Raw genomic sequence first — 18,499 nt, forward strand, 5'->3', positions numbered from 1 at the left:
ATATTAGATGGATGGTTGGTTTGAAATAAAAGGGGACTCGATTGAAATTGATCAGGTTTAGAAATTTTGAACAGAATGCAGGTCTGCAGATCATGTTTTACAGCTAGGGTTAATAGCAAATCTATTTGTTTATGCAATAATACTGAACCATCTTTCCTTTCTGAGTTACTAATATATTCATGAACTACACCCTTGCCACACAAAATTTTTGTCGTGATCAATGTGCCTGCTTTGAACTGGCATCTAGGACCTTTCAACCCCAAAAAACTTCTTTGGAAATTGATAGTGGTGTTCCAATCTTTGATTAATATAAAATATCAGTCAATTGTTGGCACATTCCAAGCACTCGATTATAAATATTATATTTATTATAGAGTAATTTATGGGGTTTTTTTAAACGACAAATTTGTAGAAAATAGTATGAAGTTGAGTCAAATTAGAACATTTCAAAAGGTATTCATTATGAAATATTGCATATAAAATGCTATTTGAAATTGATTTTGATATTTTGCTTATTTTCAAATTGACCATCAATGGAATGAAATATAAATACTTATATATGTCAGTTTAATTTTGCAGATTTCCATTACTGAGCTGTAAAGTGGTTCTGAATTATCATGCAAGGAAAAAAAGATCTGCAGATACTTGACTGAAATGACATGGATTATAGAGAGCCAGAGTGAAAATATGGTGCAGAATTATTCCCATGACCTGTAACAATTCAACTTCACTGAACCAAAAAATTGTGCAAAAATAAGTTACATAGGTGACCTGCACAATGTGTTTAAGGTGTTTCAAAGGTGTATATCACCTTTGCAGGATGAGCTTGGTCAGGAAGTCATCAAAATATGCCTCCTTGAACTGGACTAGAAACAAATATTTGCATTCCGCACTAAATCAACAGACAAACAAACCAAGAAGAAGTACTTTATCTTCATCATGTATACCACTCTGTTACTTCAGTACAACAAATGCTATGTGTCAACAGAAATGTCATGGTGGAGATGAAGAGTTGGAAAGCAGATTACAAAATTTAGTGCAAGCATTTGAAGAAGGTTTCTATTAGACATTGCATGCATCCCCCCCCCCCCCCACCTGCATTCCCCCCCCCCCCCCCCCCCCTGCATCCCTCCGAAATGTAAAATGTCTTTACATGTAGTGCTGGTCGTCTCCATCCCACTTTGCGTTTAGCTCATTTCTGAATAAACTGTAGGAATTTCCTTCAAATCCCATACACAATACTATACATGAGAATATGACAACTATTCCAAAGTCTTTTTAGCTCACCTGTTGTCCGTCGTCTCTGTCTGTCCGTCTGTAAACTTTTTACATTTTCGACTTCTTCTCCAGAACCACTGGGCCAATTATAACCAAACTTGGCCAAAAGCATCCTTGGGTGAAGGCTTTCAAATTTGTTCAAATGAAGGGCCATGCCCCCTTCAAAGGGGAGATAATCACAAAAATAGGGTGGGGTCATTAAAAAATCTTCCTCTCAAGAACCACTGGGCCAGAAGAGCTGAAATTTACATGAAAGCCTCCTGACATAGTACAAATTCAAGTTTGTTCAAATCATGACCCCTGGTAGTAGGATAGGGCCACAGTAGTGGATCGAAGTTTTACATACAAATATATAGGAAAAATCTTCTCAAGAACCACTAAGCTAGAAAAGCTGAGATTTACATGAAAGCTTCCTGACATAGTGCAGATTCAATTTTGTTAAAATCATGGTCCCCCGGGGGTAGGATGGGGTCACAATAGGGGGTCAAAGTTTTACATACAAATATATAGGGAAAATCTTCTTAAAAAACTATTGGGCCAGGAAAGTGGAAATTTACATGAAAGCTTCCTGACATAGTGCAGATTCAAATTTATTAAAATCATGGCCCCCTTGGGTAAGATGAGGCAACTGTAGAGGATCAAAGTTTTACATACAAATTTATAGGGAAAATCTTCTGCTCAAGAACCACAGAACCAGAAAAGCTGAGATTTACATGAAAGCTTCCTGACATAGTGCAGATTCAAGTCTGTTAAACTGATAACCCCTGGGGCTAGGATGGGGCCACAATAGGGGATCGAAGTTTTATATAACTAATAAATAGAAAACATCTTTAAAAATTTTAAGAACCATTTGGCCAAAGAATTTTGCATGACATAGTGCAGATTGAAGTTTGTAAAAATCATGGTCCCCGGCGGTTAGATGGGGCCACAGTAGGGGATAAAAATTTTACATACAAATATATAGGGAAAATCATTAAAAATCTTTCTCTGAAAAATCACTGGGCCAGAAAAGTTTACATGAATGCTTTCTGACATAGTGCAGATTCAAGTTTGTAAAAATCATGGCCCCTGGGATTAGGTTGGGGCCACAATAGGGATCAAAGTTTTACATGCGAATATATAGGAAAAATCTTTAAATATGAGCCAAAGTGACTCAGATGAGTAATGTGGCCCATAGGCCTCTTGTTATTTGACTTTGACCTTTCATATGATGTTACATTTTGGGATTTCATATTGAGCTTGTTTCTGACTAGCTTAGTGAAGTTTTTTTCCTCAAATATGTCTTGGTGAGAGCATGACGACTATGTCTTAAGTAATTTTTTTTGTTTTTACTTGACCTTCTATATGACCTTGAACTGGCATTTGTAGGTTATACATTTAGCTCCTTCTGACTAAGTTATGAAAGATATTGTCATCAATATGACAATTCCACACAACTATTTTGACCTTGACCTTCATATGACTTTGATGACTTCACCCTGTTTTTGTATTCTGTAACCTTTGAGAAGGATATGTTGACTTCAAGCATGTTAAAAGAACATGACAACTATGCCCAAATAATTTGACCTTGATAATTTAGTGAATACATTCATATTTAAGATATGGAATTCCAAATTGCTCTTGGAAAGGTAGATTTAAAAAAAAAAACCAACTAGAAATTGAATTTTATCTATATATACATGTATTTATAACAAAATTTGATTCTCGTGTAGCTTTTAAATGATATTGATTGTACATGTTGTTGACTTTGATTGATGTTAATTTTAGTTGACATTAATTTTAGATGATGGTATTCTACAAGAACCTGAGGAGTATAAGGAATATCTACAAGAGCATTTCCATTATGATGGAGTTCATCACTCCGTAATGATCGTACATCCAGGTTCAAACTATTCTGCTCTCTCACACACACACACACACACACACACATTGAAGATGGGGGTGGTGATGAGCTGGTTTTTTTATTTGTCTGTCTGTATACTGTAAAAGTGGTTATTTACGCGTGGGGAAATTTACACTAATTCCACAATCGTGTAATAAGCACGTAAATTTTCCCACGTGTATACGTATAAATAGTTGATATATATTATTTTCAGTTACCATGTACTTTTCCCCCCATGCGTAATGTTGGACGTGGAAAAACGTGTACTTAACTCCCAGTGTAAATAATCACTTTTACAGTATATGTTTCTTTGTGCAACTCTAACTGGGTCATATTGTTTGAACTTTAGAATTTTAGATAGAGACTTCCTGCTTAGAAAACTTTAAGGTTAATATTAAGTCAATGTGGCTAATAAGTCAAAGTCATATGTAAAGTTAAAATTTGTCCCAATTTTACAAGGACAAAGTCAATTGGGGTATTGTGTCTCTCAAGCACACCTTCATTGTTTTGCTTATAGTATTTGTCTAATGTAATTCATGTTTACTGGTGAAATTTTGTCCCCATTTTTTCACCACCAATTTTGCTCAAATCCTTTGTGGACAAATTCAGAAGTGATTTAATTCAATGAGAGTTGTATAACACCAAAATATCCATGGGCTTAAAATTGGGCAAAATTGTTTTTTAATGTAATGCAGTATTAGGGCAAATGTTACACAAGGTGAAAATTTCCTGGTAAACAGTATGTATATAGATGTACGATATGCAGTGACTGAATTTATTCAAATTCAAAATTTAATTTAATTCAAACAATATTTTATTCACTAATAAGTGGGATTGGGAAACAGGCATAGCCTATTTCAGCTCTCTCCGTACTATTGGAGCTCTTGATGTATTGACGCATGGTTGAGCTCCTCTATAAATTGGTCTTTCTCAGGACTGTGGGTATATAAGTAAAACCTGGCTTCTGAAATTTACAAATTGAAAGTTAGTGTCAAGCTGAAAAAAATCTTTAAGAAAATATCCTTTTGATGTTTTATATCCAACTTCTTGTTATATAGAATCAATCTCTTGCAGCCATTAGGTGGGGGCCAGAGAAGCCCAGGTCCACTACTCCGGAGCTACAGCTTAGCGAGGCATGTGCTTTGGTTCACTCCCTGCCACACTGGAGAGTAGCTGATACAGTAAGATTCTTATACATTTAATACAGTGATGAGCACCCATAGATTCTCATGTCAAGAAACTTTGGACAATTCTGTGGAACATGTATTTGTATGTAAGCTACAATTGAATATCTCCCATTCAGAAAGAGTGTTTATATTTATAAGTAATCTAATACTGTATACACCTAGGGATTTGAATTTCTTGTACCTTAACTGTCTGACAGGATGAAATATAAAATCATTATCCCTATGAACATTTATTAGCTCTGTCTGACGTATAGTGAGGACTACGCTCATGTTTGATAGAATTAGTCGTACACAGTTCAGAGCTGATCAACATGATGAATGTTCATATACAACTTTTCACTTGCAGAAAATTCAAAAAGTAAAGAATCGTGGAGGATTCATATTTACAAAAGGACAGCTGGAGGAACTGACGGATCTATTGACTTCTCGTACAGACATTTCAGCAGTTTTCATTAATGTGGACGTTTTGAAAATCAATCAGGTGGCTATGCTGCAGGGTGCCTGGAAGATGCCAGTTTTTGACAGGTACTTTTTATGTACCAATCATATAGTGGTAGATGTTAAACAGGAGACAAGCTGTTACTTCTCCCAGGAAAAGCTACATCTATATGTGTTCTATATCTACACATGTTGCACGTTTGTTTCCTTGTTTATTCGCTGAATTCACAATATTAAGTGTTTTTTAGTTTTAGTTTTATATGTCCATTATAGATAGGCTGTAGTATGGTGTCTGTTATAGATAGGCTGTAGTGTGGTGTCTGTTATAGATAGGCTATAGTGTGGTGTCTGTTATAGATAGGCTGTAGTGTGGTGTCTGTTATAGATAGGCTGTAGTGTGGTGTCTGTTATAGATAGGCTGTAGTGTTTTGTCCATTATAGATAGGCTGGTTGTAGTGTGGTGTCTGTTATAGATAGGCTATAGTATGGTGTCTTTTATAGATAGGCTGTAGTGTGGTGTCTGTTATAGATAGTCTGTAGTTTGGTGTCTGCTATAGATAGGTTATAGTGTGGTGTCTGTTATAGATAGGCTGTAGTGTGGTGTCTGTTATAGATAGGCTGCTGTAGTGTGGTGTCTGTTATAGATAGGCTGTAGTGTGGTGTCTGTTATAGATAGGCTGTAGTGTGGTGTCTGTTATAGATAGGCTGTAGTGTGGTGTCTGTTATAGATAGGCTGTAGTGTGGTGTCTGTTATATATAGGCTGTAGTGTGGTGTCTGTTATAGATAGGCTGTAGTGTGGTGTCCATTATAGATAGGCTGGTTGTAGTGTGGTGTCTTTTATAGATAGGCTGTAGTGTGGTGTCTGTTATAGATAGGCTGTAGTTTGGTGTCTGCTATAGATAGGTTATAGTGTGGTGTCTGTTATAGATAGGCTGTAGTGTGGTGTCTGTTTTAGATAGGCTGCTGTAGTGTGGTGTCTGTTATAGATAGGCTGTAGTGTGGTGTCTGTTATAGATAGGCTGTAGTGTGGTGTCTGTTATAGATAGGCTGTAGTGTGGTGTCTGTTATAGATAGGCTGCTGTAGTGTGGTGTCTGTTATAGATAGGCTATAGTGTGGTGTCCATTATAGATAGGCTGTAGTGTGGTGTCCGTTATAGATAGGCTGTAGTGTGGTATGGCTCAGTGCATCTGTTCGTTCGTCTGTCTGTATCTGTATATCTATACTCATCTGTTAGCACCTACAAAGTTAGATAAAAGTAGTACTTATAAGGCTAGGAGCGTAGAACTTGGTACACATGTTTTGAATGATTAGAGAAAGAAACCTATTGTTTTTCAGGGTCAAATTCAGACTGATATGGGTAATTTTGCTTCTCAAGTTATACTTTATCAGAGGAAAATCTCCAATTTTATTTTAACAAACCCATCTTAGCGTTAATATTATATAAATACTCCCCAATATTAGGGACGTGTCAAAAGAACACTGTCAGTACTGTTTTTTTATCTACTGCAGTCCACATCTCCCCAAGTCAGAGGCTTCTGATCTACACCACTCCACATGTTTTTAAATGTAATTTTCTCTTTTAAACAGGTATACTCTTGTTCTTCACATATTCAAAGAGTTTGCACAAACGAGGGAGGCAAAACTACAGATTGCTTTAGCAGAAATTCCTTACATCAGGTAAAGACATCTGAAGGCTCTTCTTGTCAAGGAGGAAAAATATTGATTGTTTTATGTCTACATACCATAAACCGTCAAACTACTATCATATTAGTACTGCCTTTTGTTAATAGGATATTTGTTTGACATTTCAATTTCATTCTCTGAATTAGACATGTTGATGTATAGAGAAAATGTAATGCAAATAGATCAATTTCATTTTATATATATATATATATTTGCAGAGGTCGTTTGGAACAAATCAATGAAGGTCAACATGATCATCTGACCGGGAAGACGCACTATGTCGTATCGGGAGGGTTCAAGTTTACTTACATTCAGAAACGAGAGGCTTTAGTTGCAGTAAGTTTATAATTCAGAACAGAGTTTGAGGGTAAAAATTTGTTACACATCTGTGGGTGTATGTTGTGGTGTTTTAACTACATATCAGTTTTATCTATTGTATTTTTCATCTCTCTATTGCTGTTTCTCAATCTACGTGTAGTAACACTTTTCGTAAAATGTTTCTTCACTGTCATTGGCTGAAATTTGTAATCTAACTGAAACAGATGCACAGTAGAACGAGTGTTTAAACTAATCAGTACTGTCACACTTCATTTCACCAGTCTCACATCAAAAGTAATATCTGCTTATCACTTATCTTCATCATGTGTCATTGCCATCTACCAATTTGAATAAAAAGCATACAAACACTGCTAACTCGAGTTTCCTCTGGCCAGCATAGTTACAATAACACATCTAGTTGAATATGTCTCAATCAATATTGTGTTGGATACCATAGTTTTCCCACATTTTAGTCCTATGGCATACTGATATATTGATTGTCAAAATAGATATTTCTAATTGACATGATATTTCAAGATTGTTAGTTATCTCCCTTTGCTCAAAAATGAGAATAAAAGACCTCCCCATTTTAGCTGTAGCTTGTGGTCCCTTTTAACCATCCCTCTTTTCAAAGAAAAATTGATTTATCTATTATACTTTTTGGTAAATATTAAACACTGGTGTATCTCCAGTTAGCGTACAGTCCTTTTCTCCTGGGATATTGGAAGATATGGGTAGAAAACTTAAGTTTTAAATGGTCACCCTTAGCCTGAAAACTACAGAAATACTACCCAAGGTCAATACAGATAATGAGGTAGAAAGAAAATGTATAGTTTTTGCACATTTTTATTGTATTAATTTTTATGAATTTCATCATCACAAGATCGCGCAGTCTTGCCGTTTGGATATAATTTGCTTTATTACTAAAAAGACTTATGATAGAAAAGAGAAATCTGGACAACCTTGTGCTCGATATAAACAAAGGCTTTAAAAACCTGTCATTCAATGAATTTCATTAGAGATTTAACAAAAACAGACAAACCTGATTTCAAAAGACAGCATAACTCTTTAATGTTAACGAACTTTTCAGTAAAATAAAATACCAAACCTCTATGTTAAGGTATTAGTGAACATCTTGGGTCATTGTAAATTGCATAATTCAAATTTTGATGTTTTACTAAGTCATTGGGGGCTGTATGTCACAGCTAAAGAAGGGAGGCCCTTTCATCATATTTTGTAGCTGAAACTGTATGATGGGTTTTTTTTTTGCGTATCACAAATTTTGCAAAAATAACCCAAAACACTGTTATTTTTTATTTGCGTAGTTCTTTGTTCACGATTATCCAAATCGAATTTTAGAGGTACAAATTAATTGAGAGGTTTCAATTTGTACAGAACAGACATTACTGTTACATGTGTTATCACTTAACAAGTTAATAGGTGTGTGTACACCTGGCCACTGTTTAAGGTAATTAGTACTACACTGAGGTGGTGAGTTTCTACTCGCCGAGTTATTCATATCTTGTAAGATATGGTATACAATTGGTGTGAATTTTTTGTGAATTTAATTGTTTGCGATTCAAAAATACTCGCAAAGAAAGCTAAAATTGGATTATCGCAAGGAAAAAGTCTTATGGTAACATATGCTTTTCTTTGTAGGAAAGAGAAAGAAGACTAAGAGGAGAGCTGGAAAAAATCAAACAACAGAGGGAAATCCTCAGGAAAAACCGAATCAGGAAGCAGTATCCGACTGTAGCTGTTGTAGGATATACAAACTGTGGTAATTAGTAGTACCCCACTAGCTGTTGTAGGATATAAAAATTGTGGTAATTAGTAGTACCCCACTGGCTGTTGTAGGTAGCCTAGTGATTAGCCTGTCAGACTGTCGACCGAAAGGTCGTGGGTTCGAGTCCTGGGCGGGCAGGGCTGACATTGTGTCCTTGGGAAAGGCACTTTACATGAATTTCCTCACTCCACCCAAGTGTAAAAGGGGTACCTGGCTATAGACAGTGAAAGATATTGTTAGAATGTTAGTGCTCTAGCACCTGTAATGGCAGCTTGCACTGTATGCTTCCCTGGAAGCTGAGAAAGTTCTAGATTGATATAAGATCTGCCGGGTAATAATGTATTGTAAAGCACTTTGAGTAGCTGGAAAAGGCACTATATAAAACCATTCATTATTATTATTATACCCCCCGCAACAAGTTGTGGGGGGTATACTGGAATCGGGTTGTCCGTCCGTCTGTCCGTCCGTCCGTCTGTAGACGCAATGGTTTCCGGGCTCTAAAGCATTATCCTTTCCACCTACCATCACCATATCATATATATGGACTACCCATGGGATGAAGATGTTCCCTATCGATTTTGGGGTCAAAAGGTCAAAGGTCAAGCGCACTGGACATCGAAGTAGCAATATGGTTTCCGGGCTCTAAAGCGTTATCCTTTCCACCTACCGTCACCATATCATACATATAGACTACCCATGGGATGAAGATGTTCCCTATCAATTTTGGGGTCAAAAGGTCAAAGGTCAAGCGCACTGGACATCGAAGAAGCAATATGGTTTCCGGGCTCTAAAGCGTTATCCTTTCCACCTACCGTCACCATATCATACATATGGACTACCCATGGGATGAAGATGTTCCCTATCGATTTTGGGGTCAAAAGGTCAAAGGTCAAGCGCACTGGACATCGAAGTAGCAATATGGTTTCCGGGCTCTAAAGCGTTATCCTTTCCACCTACCGTCACCATATCATACATATGGACTACCCATGGGATGAAGATGTTCCCTATCGATTTTGGGGTCAAAAGGTCAAAGGTCAAGCGCACTGGACATCGAAGTAGCAATATGGTTCGGTTTGTCATGCCATTTGTTTTTTACACTCGGAAAAGAGGTAGTTTATACCTATTACCAACGTCCTTTGGGAGATTGGGGTAAGCGGGGGGTATTCTTAGTGAGCATTGCTCACAGTACCTCTTGTTATCATTGCAAACTGTGGTATTTAGTATTACCCTACTAGCTGTTGTAGGATATACAAATTGTGGTAATTAGTAGTACCCTACTAGCTGTTGTAGTACATGTATATACAGATTGTGGTAATTAGCAGTACCCCACTACCACCTAATTATGGTGATTAGCAGTACCCCACTACCACCTAATTGTGGAAATTAGCAGTACCCCATTATCACCTAATTATTGTAATTAGCAGTACCCCACTACCACCTAATTGTGGTCATTAGCAGTACGACACTATCATCTAATTATTGTGATTAGCAGTATCCCACTACCACCTAATTGTGGTAATTAGCAGTACCCCACTACCACCTAATTGTGGTAATTAGCAGTATGGCACTATCACCTAATTATTGTGATTAGCAGTACCCCACTACCACCTAATTGTTGTAATTAGCAGTACCCCACTACCACCTAATTATGGTGATTAGCAGTACCCCACTACCACCTAATTGTGGTAATTAGCAGTACCCCACTACCACCTAATTGTGGTAATTAGCAGTACCCCACTACCACCTAATTGTGGTGATTAACAGTACCCCACTACCACCTAATTGTTGTAATTAGCAGTACCCCACTACCACCTAATTGTTGTAATTAGCAGTACCCCACTACCACCTAATTATGGTGATTAGCAGTACCCCACTACCACCTAATTGTTGTGATTAGCAGTACCCCACTACCACCTAATTGTTGTAATTAGCAGTACCCCACTACCACCTAATTGTGGTGATTAGAAGTACCCCACTACCACCTAATTGTTGTAATTAGCAGTACCCCACTACCACCTAATTGTTGTAATTAGCAGTACCCCACTACCACCTAATTGTTGTGATTAGCAGTACCCCACTACCACCTAATTGTTGTAATTAGCAGTACCCCACTACCACCTAATTGTGGTGATTAACAGTACCCCACTACCACCTAATTGTGGTGAAGAATTAGTAATATTTCACTGTAGCAGTTGTAGGATAATCAGATTATGTAAAGAATTTACATGTATTTTTAAGATCCTCAGTCTCTCAAGCTGGGAGGAAACATGTATTTTTTATGGCTATACACGTACAGTCAAAACTGCCATAGCGACCCACTGTATTAAGCGACTCACTATCTATGTGACCATAAAAAGTTCCCCCCAAAGACGTTACCCTATCTATTGTACCTGTATTAAACGACCACCTGTCTGACGCGACCAACGATCATGATTTTTACAACCTTTTCGTGTCATTTCACGAATTTTACCTTTAGTTAATGACTGTACATTTTTCGATTACAATGTGATTCCTACTTTCGATTTCAGTTGAGCATGACTATTCTAGGAATTATCGCCCTCCCAAACACTTTCGTTTTAAAATACACGGGTACATAGTTTGGCAGTGATCTTGCTTAGTCGGCACTCTGAATCAATTATTATACCCAAGCTATCAACATGCAGGGTCGTATGTGGTTAATTAACAAAACCCGAGTTGTTGTTTATTTAACAAAATCAAGGTGTTTTTCAATGTGTAAATGTTGACAAACTAACTTTTAAGAAGTGCGGGGTAGATCAGAAATGAAAATCTACCTCTTGCTATACCATTAAGTTCAACAGAGTGAAAAATTATCCCGATTGCGAAATAAATCGGATAAATATTGTACCTGGGACTGAAATTTCAAATGGAGTATTCGCAATTTTCCTGCATGAGATACCCAAAGTTTCCAGAATCATGACTTAAGCGACTCACTTCGACAATATCCCGAGTATTTGACACATCCGAGTTCAAAAAAGGTGCCTGCATTAGTTCAAAACTTAAAAGATTTGCTGTGCACAATGGATATTGTGATTTATTTAAAATGCCTTTCAAATTGAATAACATATATTTCCAGCATTATTGTACAAAAGGGGACACAACTCTTCATCGCTTGCTTTATTACCAGACAAGCATTGCATTTGTTTTTAGATACAAGTAGGCTATAAATAAATACTCTTTATAACAAAATGTTTTTAAGTTTTAGAAAATTTGCATGCATTTCATAAATGAGATTTAAATCTTATGTAAATGTGTAATATGAAATGCATGCAAATGTTATCATTCTTAGACAGATTAAATGGAATTTTTGATGAATAATAAATTATGATACAACACATTTGTATTTTAGATTTTTAACTACAGTGTATTAATGATTTTATTTTACAACTATTAAAGCCATACTTGATATTCTTTATGATAAATTCCAATTACATGTACAGTTATTTTCTCCATGTACAAACTATTTCTGTATATTTACGATATGTATTTACTGTGGAAAATAGGCAACCTGAATTAAGAGACCACCTGTCATATGTGACCTTTTTTCCATTCTCCGTTGGACGGTCTCTTAATACAGGTTTGACTGTATGTGTCCCCTTCTAATAAGAGAGACATTATTATATATCAAGCGGAAGAAGGACCCAAACAAATAACATAGTTCAGTTAATAAAGATGTTGGTAGATGTATGTTGTATAAAAATCATTATTTCGTGATTGGGGCTCAAAATTCCAACATTCAATTCTAACTAAAATTTAGTGATTTGGTATCCTTTCTAATAAAATAATTACACAGGTAATAAAATGTAGTAATTAGGTATTTTTTCTGATCAAATAATTATGCAGAGAATAAAATGTACTCTATACAGACCCAGTCGATGTCACACAGAGCTACTGGTAATGTTAATTTTCTGTCAAAGTTTTATCCTTCTCCAAAGCTTTATATGAACTAATCCACATGAGCGTTTAGGTTCTTAGGATCACTAGCTCTGTGATGAATTATATGAGAAGATGGACCCACAATTTCCAGTGACCTTGAACTTCACTTTTAGAATACAAAACAGTTTGTCACAGAAACAATATTTCAATCTTTTATATGGTGTTTGACAAATGGAGACATTATCTAAGAAATGGACAACTTTTGACTTTTGTTGTTATTCTTCTGTTGCATGGAAGATGTAATTTTCAGAGATTAGTGGAGGAACACAGACATGTTCATTTTATTTCTTGTTTGATTTCAATTTTTAAGGGAAGACAACTCTGATAAAAGCCCTGACAGATGATGAGACTCTTACACCAGAGAACCGCCTGTTTGCCACATTAGACGTCACTGTTCATCAAACTCTCCTGGCCAATCACCTCAAAGTTCTCCTGGTCGACACTGTGGGCTTTATCTCGGACATTCCTAGCAGTCTGATGGATGCTTTTTCTGCCACCCTAGAGGATGCACTTATAGCAGTATGTACAGTTTACAACAGAAGCCCACTTTATAGCAGTCAATGTACAGTTTACAATAGAAGCCCACTTTATAGCAATATGTACAGTTTACAACAGAAGCCCACTTTATAGCAGTCAATGTACAGTTTACACAGAAACCCACGTTATAGCAATATGTACAGTTTACAACTGAAGCCCACTTTATAGCAGTGTGTACAGTTTACAACAGAAGCCCACTTTATAGCAATATGTACAGTTTACAACTGAAGCCCACTTTATAGCAGTCAATGTACAGTTTACAACTGAAGCCCACTTTATAGCAGTCAATGTACAGTTTACACAGAAGTCCACTTTATAGCAATATGTACAGTTTACAACAAAAGCCCACTTTATAGCAGTATGTACAGTTTACAATAGAACCCCACTCTAAAGCAGTCTATGTACAGTTTACAACAGAAGCCCAATTTATAGCAGTATGTACAGTTTACAATAGAAGCCCACTTTATAGCAGTCAATGTACAGTTTACAACAGAAACCCACTTTATAGCAGTATGTACAGTTTACAACTGAAGCCCACTTTATAGCAGTCTATGTACAGTTTACAACTGAAGCCCACTTTATAGCAGTCAATGTACAGTTTACAACTGAAGCCCACTTTATAGCAATATGTACAATTTACACAGAAGCCCACTTTATAACAGTCTATGTACAATTTACACAGAAGCCCACTTTATAACAGTCAATGTACAGTTTACACAGAAACCCACTTTATAGCAGTCAATGTACAGTTTACAACTGAAGCCCACTCTATAGCAGTCAATGTACAGTTTACACAGAAACCCACTTTATAGCAGTCAATGTACAGTTTACAACAGAAACCCACTCTATAGCAGTCTATGTACAGTTTACAACAGAAACCCACTTTATAGCAGTCTATGTACAGTTTACAACTGAAGCCCACTTTATAACAGTCAATGTACAGTTTACAACAAACGCCCACTTTATAGCAGTCTATGTACAGTTTACAACTGAAGCCCACTTTATAGCAGTCAATGTACAGTTTACAACAGAAGCCCACTTTATAGCAGTATGTACAGTTTACAACAGAAACCCACTTTATAGCAGTCAATGTACAGTTTACAACAGAAGCCCACTTTAGAGCAGTCAAGGTACAGTTTACAACAGAAGCCCACTTTACAGCAGTTTATGTATAGTTTACAACAAAAGCCCACTTTATAGCAGTCAATGTACAGTTTACAACTGAAGCCCACTTTATAGCAGTCAATGTACAGTTTACAACAGAAGCCCACTCTATAGCAGTCAATGTACAGTTTACACAGAAACCCACTTTATAGCAGTCTGTGGCCCTGAGCACCATGCATAAGTCTAAATTTTGGACACTTCAACTTAAAATGGTAGGGAAAAATTCTCAGAGTAACGTTAAGACGAAGAAAACAAATGGATGTGGTATCTCTTCATAAGGATATAATATTTCATGTTAGATGTGTTACAGGTCATGGTAGCCTAGCAGTCAGAATGCTTGCCTCACAACCAGCAGGTCTTCGGTTCGATTCTATGTCCTGGCATCTCGTCAAACACAAGATGTTTCACATAGGTAGTGACAGCTCCTTCACCACGCACCTTACATTAGAAGTGAAAAATTCAGGTCTTTTGGTTGGTTGTTTGTTTGTCTAGAATCTTTCACCTCAAAAATGGAGGTACTGTTGTCATGGTAGGCATAGGCACAATTAAGAACCCTCCCTGCTACAATTGTAAGCACCATGCTTAGATCAAACTTAGTGGCAGTTTGAGTGAAAATACATGTACAAGAATTGGACGAAAAACAACAGAAATAAACAAATGTTGGGTGTGTCTCTTTTTAGGATGTAATTCTTCATGTTAGAGATTCTAGTCATCCAGATCATGTGGCCCAAACAGAAAATGTTGTAGACATTCTGAGTAAACTGCTGCCCGAGGAAAAGCTACAAAATATGTTGGTGGTTAACAGTAAATGTGATCTTATAAGGTGAGCTCATTTCAAACAATGGAAAGTTGCAAGATTTTTGTAATGGCAGCAAGATTAACACATGTATTTGAAGCACTTTGATATTTCCAACTTTTAAATCATGTATCACAAAAAATGTTAGAGATATCATTCAGTAAGTATCACTGCCTTTTGAGTTGGTGACCTTGACCTTTTGGACTGAAAACTAAAAGGGGTCATATCAATGAATGATCTAGAAAACTATGAGGACATCCTTCAGTAATAATGTCTCATCACATGAAGTTTCATTGCTAAAAGTTAAATACCATGAGTATTTGTTAATGATCTGGAAAAGATTTCTTCTTGACCTTTTGACCTCAATCAATACTTGTCAACATTCTATCATAAACAGTCTTCATAGAGTTTCAGTACAAAAGCTTAAATACAGGTAGTATTTGATATATCATTTAGAAACCATTTTGTGCACTTTGACCTAGTGACCTTTAACCTTATTAAAATCAGTAGGGACTCACTGTCCTTTAAATATTGAAAATTGTCATGTTCAATTTCAAATATTGTTTCAGATATTATCTAAAGACCATTTCTTACAATATGTGATCTGGTGAACTTTGAATACCAAAACTTGATTATGTCATCCTTTAGTCAGTGTGTGTGTAGTTTAATTACTATGATCATATTTGAGATATCATCTGAAAACCAATGTTTCTGATTTTGTGACATTTGATCCTTGATATAAAAATGACCAAGCAAATTCAGTGAATTCATATATTAAATATATATTTAGTATTTCAGATATCATCGGATAAAATTAAAATATTTTTGTCATGTTTAACCTCTTCCTGACCTATGGACTATACAAAAAAAAATAATAGAGGCCATCCTTAAGACACATGGAAACACTTTGAATGAAATTTAAAACTTCATCTAAAAATCAATGGAGTGAAATAGAATAGAACAAGTCCACAATTTGAAAACTTATCAGCAATTGACACGTACACCTTTGTACTGCTTGTTTATAACAGCGATTCTGAGAGCACCCCAGGCTTAAACATATCAGCAGTGACTGGCACAGGAATGGATGAACTGAAAAAGAGTCTGGAGGGAGCTATTACAAGTAGCACTGGAAGAGTTCGGAAAACCTTCAGGATTCCAGTGGGAGGGGACCATTTAAGGTTTACTTGAGACATAATTAAACCCAACTCTTTAATGCAATGCAACTCCGATGAGCTTGAGGAAAAAGTTCTTAATGTAGCTGATCCTTTTTTTTTTTATAGATGGTAAATGAATTTTCTGATCTTTTTTTTTTTTTTACAGCTGGTTGTACAGGAATGCCACGGTGCTTTCAACAACAGATGGAGAGGATGGACATTCTTATTTAGTGGAGACAATTATCAGCACATCAGCTTACGGAAAATTTAAACATCTCTTCTCCAAACGGAAAAAGAAGTCCTGATCCAGAATTGATTTTAAGTAATGTTAATATAGAACTGGGCATTATCCAAAGTGCCAAAATAAAATAATCATGATCTACAGACAAGAGTGTCTGATTATTGCATATCTGTAAAACAGTGAAAGTGATGCCTTACTTGAAATTCAATGTTTTTGTCCATTACTTGTATTAACATAAACAAGAACTGTATACAAGGTATTTGAATATATGATGTTGCTTTCACCTAGCACTTTGGTATCACTTGACTTACTGAAATACATGCAAGTTCTTTTGAAAGTCATGCAAGTTAAAAAAAAAAAAAAAAAAGGACTTGCCAATTGGTGTTCAATCAGTTTTTTGTGGTTTCCTTCTCAAGAGAATATGTATACTTTAAGGATATCTATTGAAAATCAGGACTATGCATTGCAATAGACTGTATATCCCAGACATAAATTGGTTATTATTTATGCCCCCCCCCCCCCCCCCCCCGAAAATGAAGTTTAGGAGCAATACTGGAACCATCTTGCCCCCTGTAGACATTAAATGTCCCAAGAATATCATTAATTAAGGCCAATTAGAATTGATTGATAAATTATCATCCCAGCCCGCCCCTCAAAATAGGACCCACCCCGATTTTTTTAAATTTTCGTATGATTTCAAACAAACTTGCTTCCCAGTGACATGAGTGAATGATTAAAGTCACAGAATGTTGGTTTTATATCCTCTTCCAAGGATTCTTTGAATGTTAAATTAACTTGATTAATACTTTGTGTGATGCCTTTTGTCATTAATTTTTCTCTCTCTGAAAATAAAAATAAAAAAATAAATCCTGCCCCATATTTTTTTGTGACCCCGGATGATTATCTACTAATTAAGTTGAATTGACCTAATAAAAACTTGATGTATAATTGTGCACTTGCTCTTTTGATTTAGATGTTTTAACATTCAAGGAAGTTATGGATATTTTTTCCATTTTGAGGGGGAGTAGTCATTGTCCAGAGTGTATCTTACGAACCAATGAACGATTTGATTCAAACATTGTGTGTATATTATTATATACATAATAAGGCTATGCATATCTATTGATTCTTTATATAAAGGAAGACATTTTACAGGTGTTTTTCCTTTATAGACTTGGTCATTTTCTTTTAGATTATGTAATATGTTATCTCTTATAGACTACTGCATGAGTTTAGGATAGGGTATAATGGAATAATTTGGTCAGTTTGTCTGCTCATTTGTCTGTGGATATGATTTAGTCCAGACATTTTTTTAAAGAGACTAGAGCATGGATTTCCCTGAAAATTTGTACACTCTTTATTACATCATGATTATTGATAAATATTGAGGTCAAAAGAATTTTTGTATCCTGTAACGTTTGTTTAGATGAAACATAGAAAATGTAGAAAATCATGTTTTTATCATCTTCAGCTATACAATATCTCAAATATCCTGCAATACTGATAAGCCTTGCAGGAGGTATTATTCTCACATTATCACTAGTGCGAGATCGACATTACCCATGTGAGATTTTTCTGTATCACACTGCTGTGACGTCATTTGATTATGATGTTATATATTTTCTATGATTTTTGTTACACAGTGAAGATTTACGTTACATGGGGAAGTAAAAATATCTTGTTATCTTTAAACTTTGATGTATATAGCTTTCTGGTGGACAACCTTGGTTTTTTTTTAGTTTACACTAATAGTGTAAACCATTTTTGGGTATGCTCTTTTTGCCTATCTAATTAGTTTTTGCATTGAAGTTCAAATGAGGATTATGATAATTTAGAATTTTCTCGAAGCTCCTAAATTTATGCCCTAAACTGTAGGTAAAATGTGAGAAAAATAATCCTTCATTATTTACTGGTGTGGGATAGGGAAATTCCACCGAGGGGACAAGATTCGCAGTCTAGGACGTGGCTTTGCCAAGTCCTAGACAGCGAATCTTGTCCCCTCGGTGGAATTTCCCTATCCCACACTCGTACTAATGAAGGATTCTATTAATCCCATTAGGATAGTTTTATAGTTATACG

General features: G+C 36.0%; 1 protein-coding gene across 3 annotated transcripts in view; it reads left to right on the top strand.

The window, feature by feature from the left end:
* LOC125647906 (putative GTP-binding protein 6) overlaps positions 1–17,373 on the top strand; it is a 19,985-nt gene extending 2,612 nt beyond the window's left edge. For 2 of the 3 annotated variants that reach the window (XM_048874763.2, XM_048874764.2), the window contains exons 2-12: positions 580–1,055; positions 3,062–3,160; positions 4,235–4,341; positions 4,694–4,872; positions 6,375–6,464; positions 6,689–6,806; positions 8,448–8,568; positions 12,839–13,047; positions 14,910–15,052; positions 16,054–16,203; positions 16,346–17,373. In XM_048874763.2, the coding sequence (XP_048730720.1) occupies positions 779–1,055; positions 3,062–3,160; positions 4,235–4,341; positions 4,694–4,872; positions 6,375–6,464; positions 6,689–6,806; positions 8,448–8,568; positions 12,839–13,047; positions 14,910–15,052; positions 16,054–16,203; positions 16,346–16,484 (1,632 nt within the window). In that variant the 5' untranslated portion in view covers positions 580–778 and the 3' untranslated portion in view covers positions 16,485–17,373. The remainder of the gene's footprint in view (positions 1–579; positions 1,056–3,061; positions 3,161–4,234; positions 4,342–4,693; positions 4,873–6,374; positions 6,465–6,688; positions 6,807–8,447; positions 8,569–12,838; positions 13,048–14,909; positions 15,053–16,053; positions 16,204–16,345) is intronic. The other variant, XM_056140446.1, reaches the window with a different exon arrangement.
* The last annotated feature ends 1,126 nt before the right edge of the window (positions 17,374–18,499 follow it).

This window comes from Ostrea edulis, chromosome 6 (genome assembly GCF_947568905.1).
Source record: "Ostrea edulis chromosome 6, xbOstEdul1.1, whole genome shotgun sequence".
NCBI classification, from domain to species: Eukaryota; Metazoa; Mollusca; class Bivalvia; order Ostreida; family Ostreidae; genus Ostrea; species Ostrea edulis.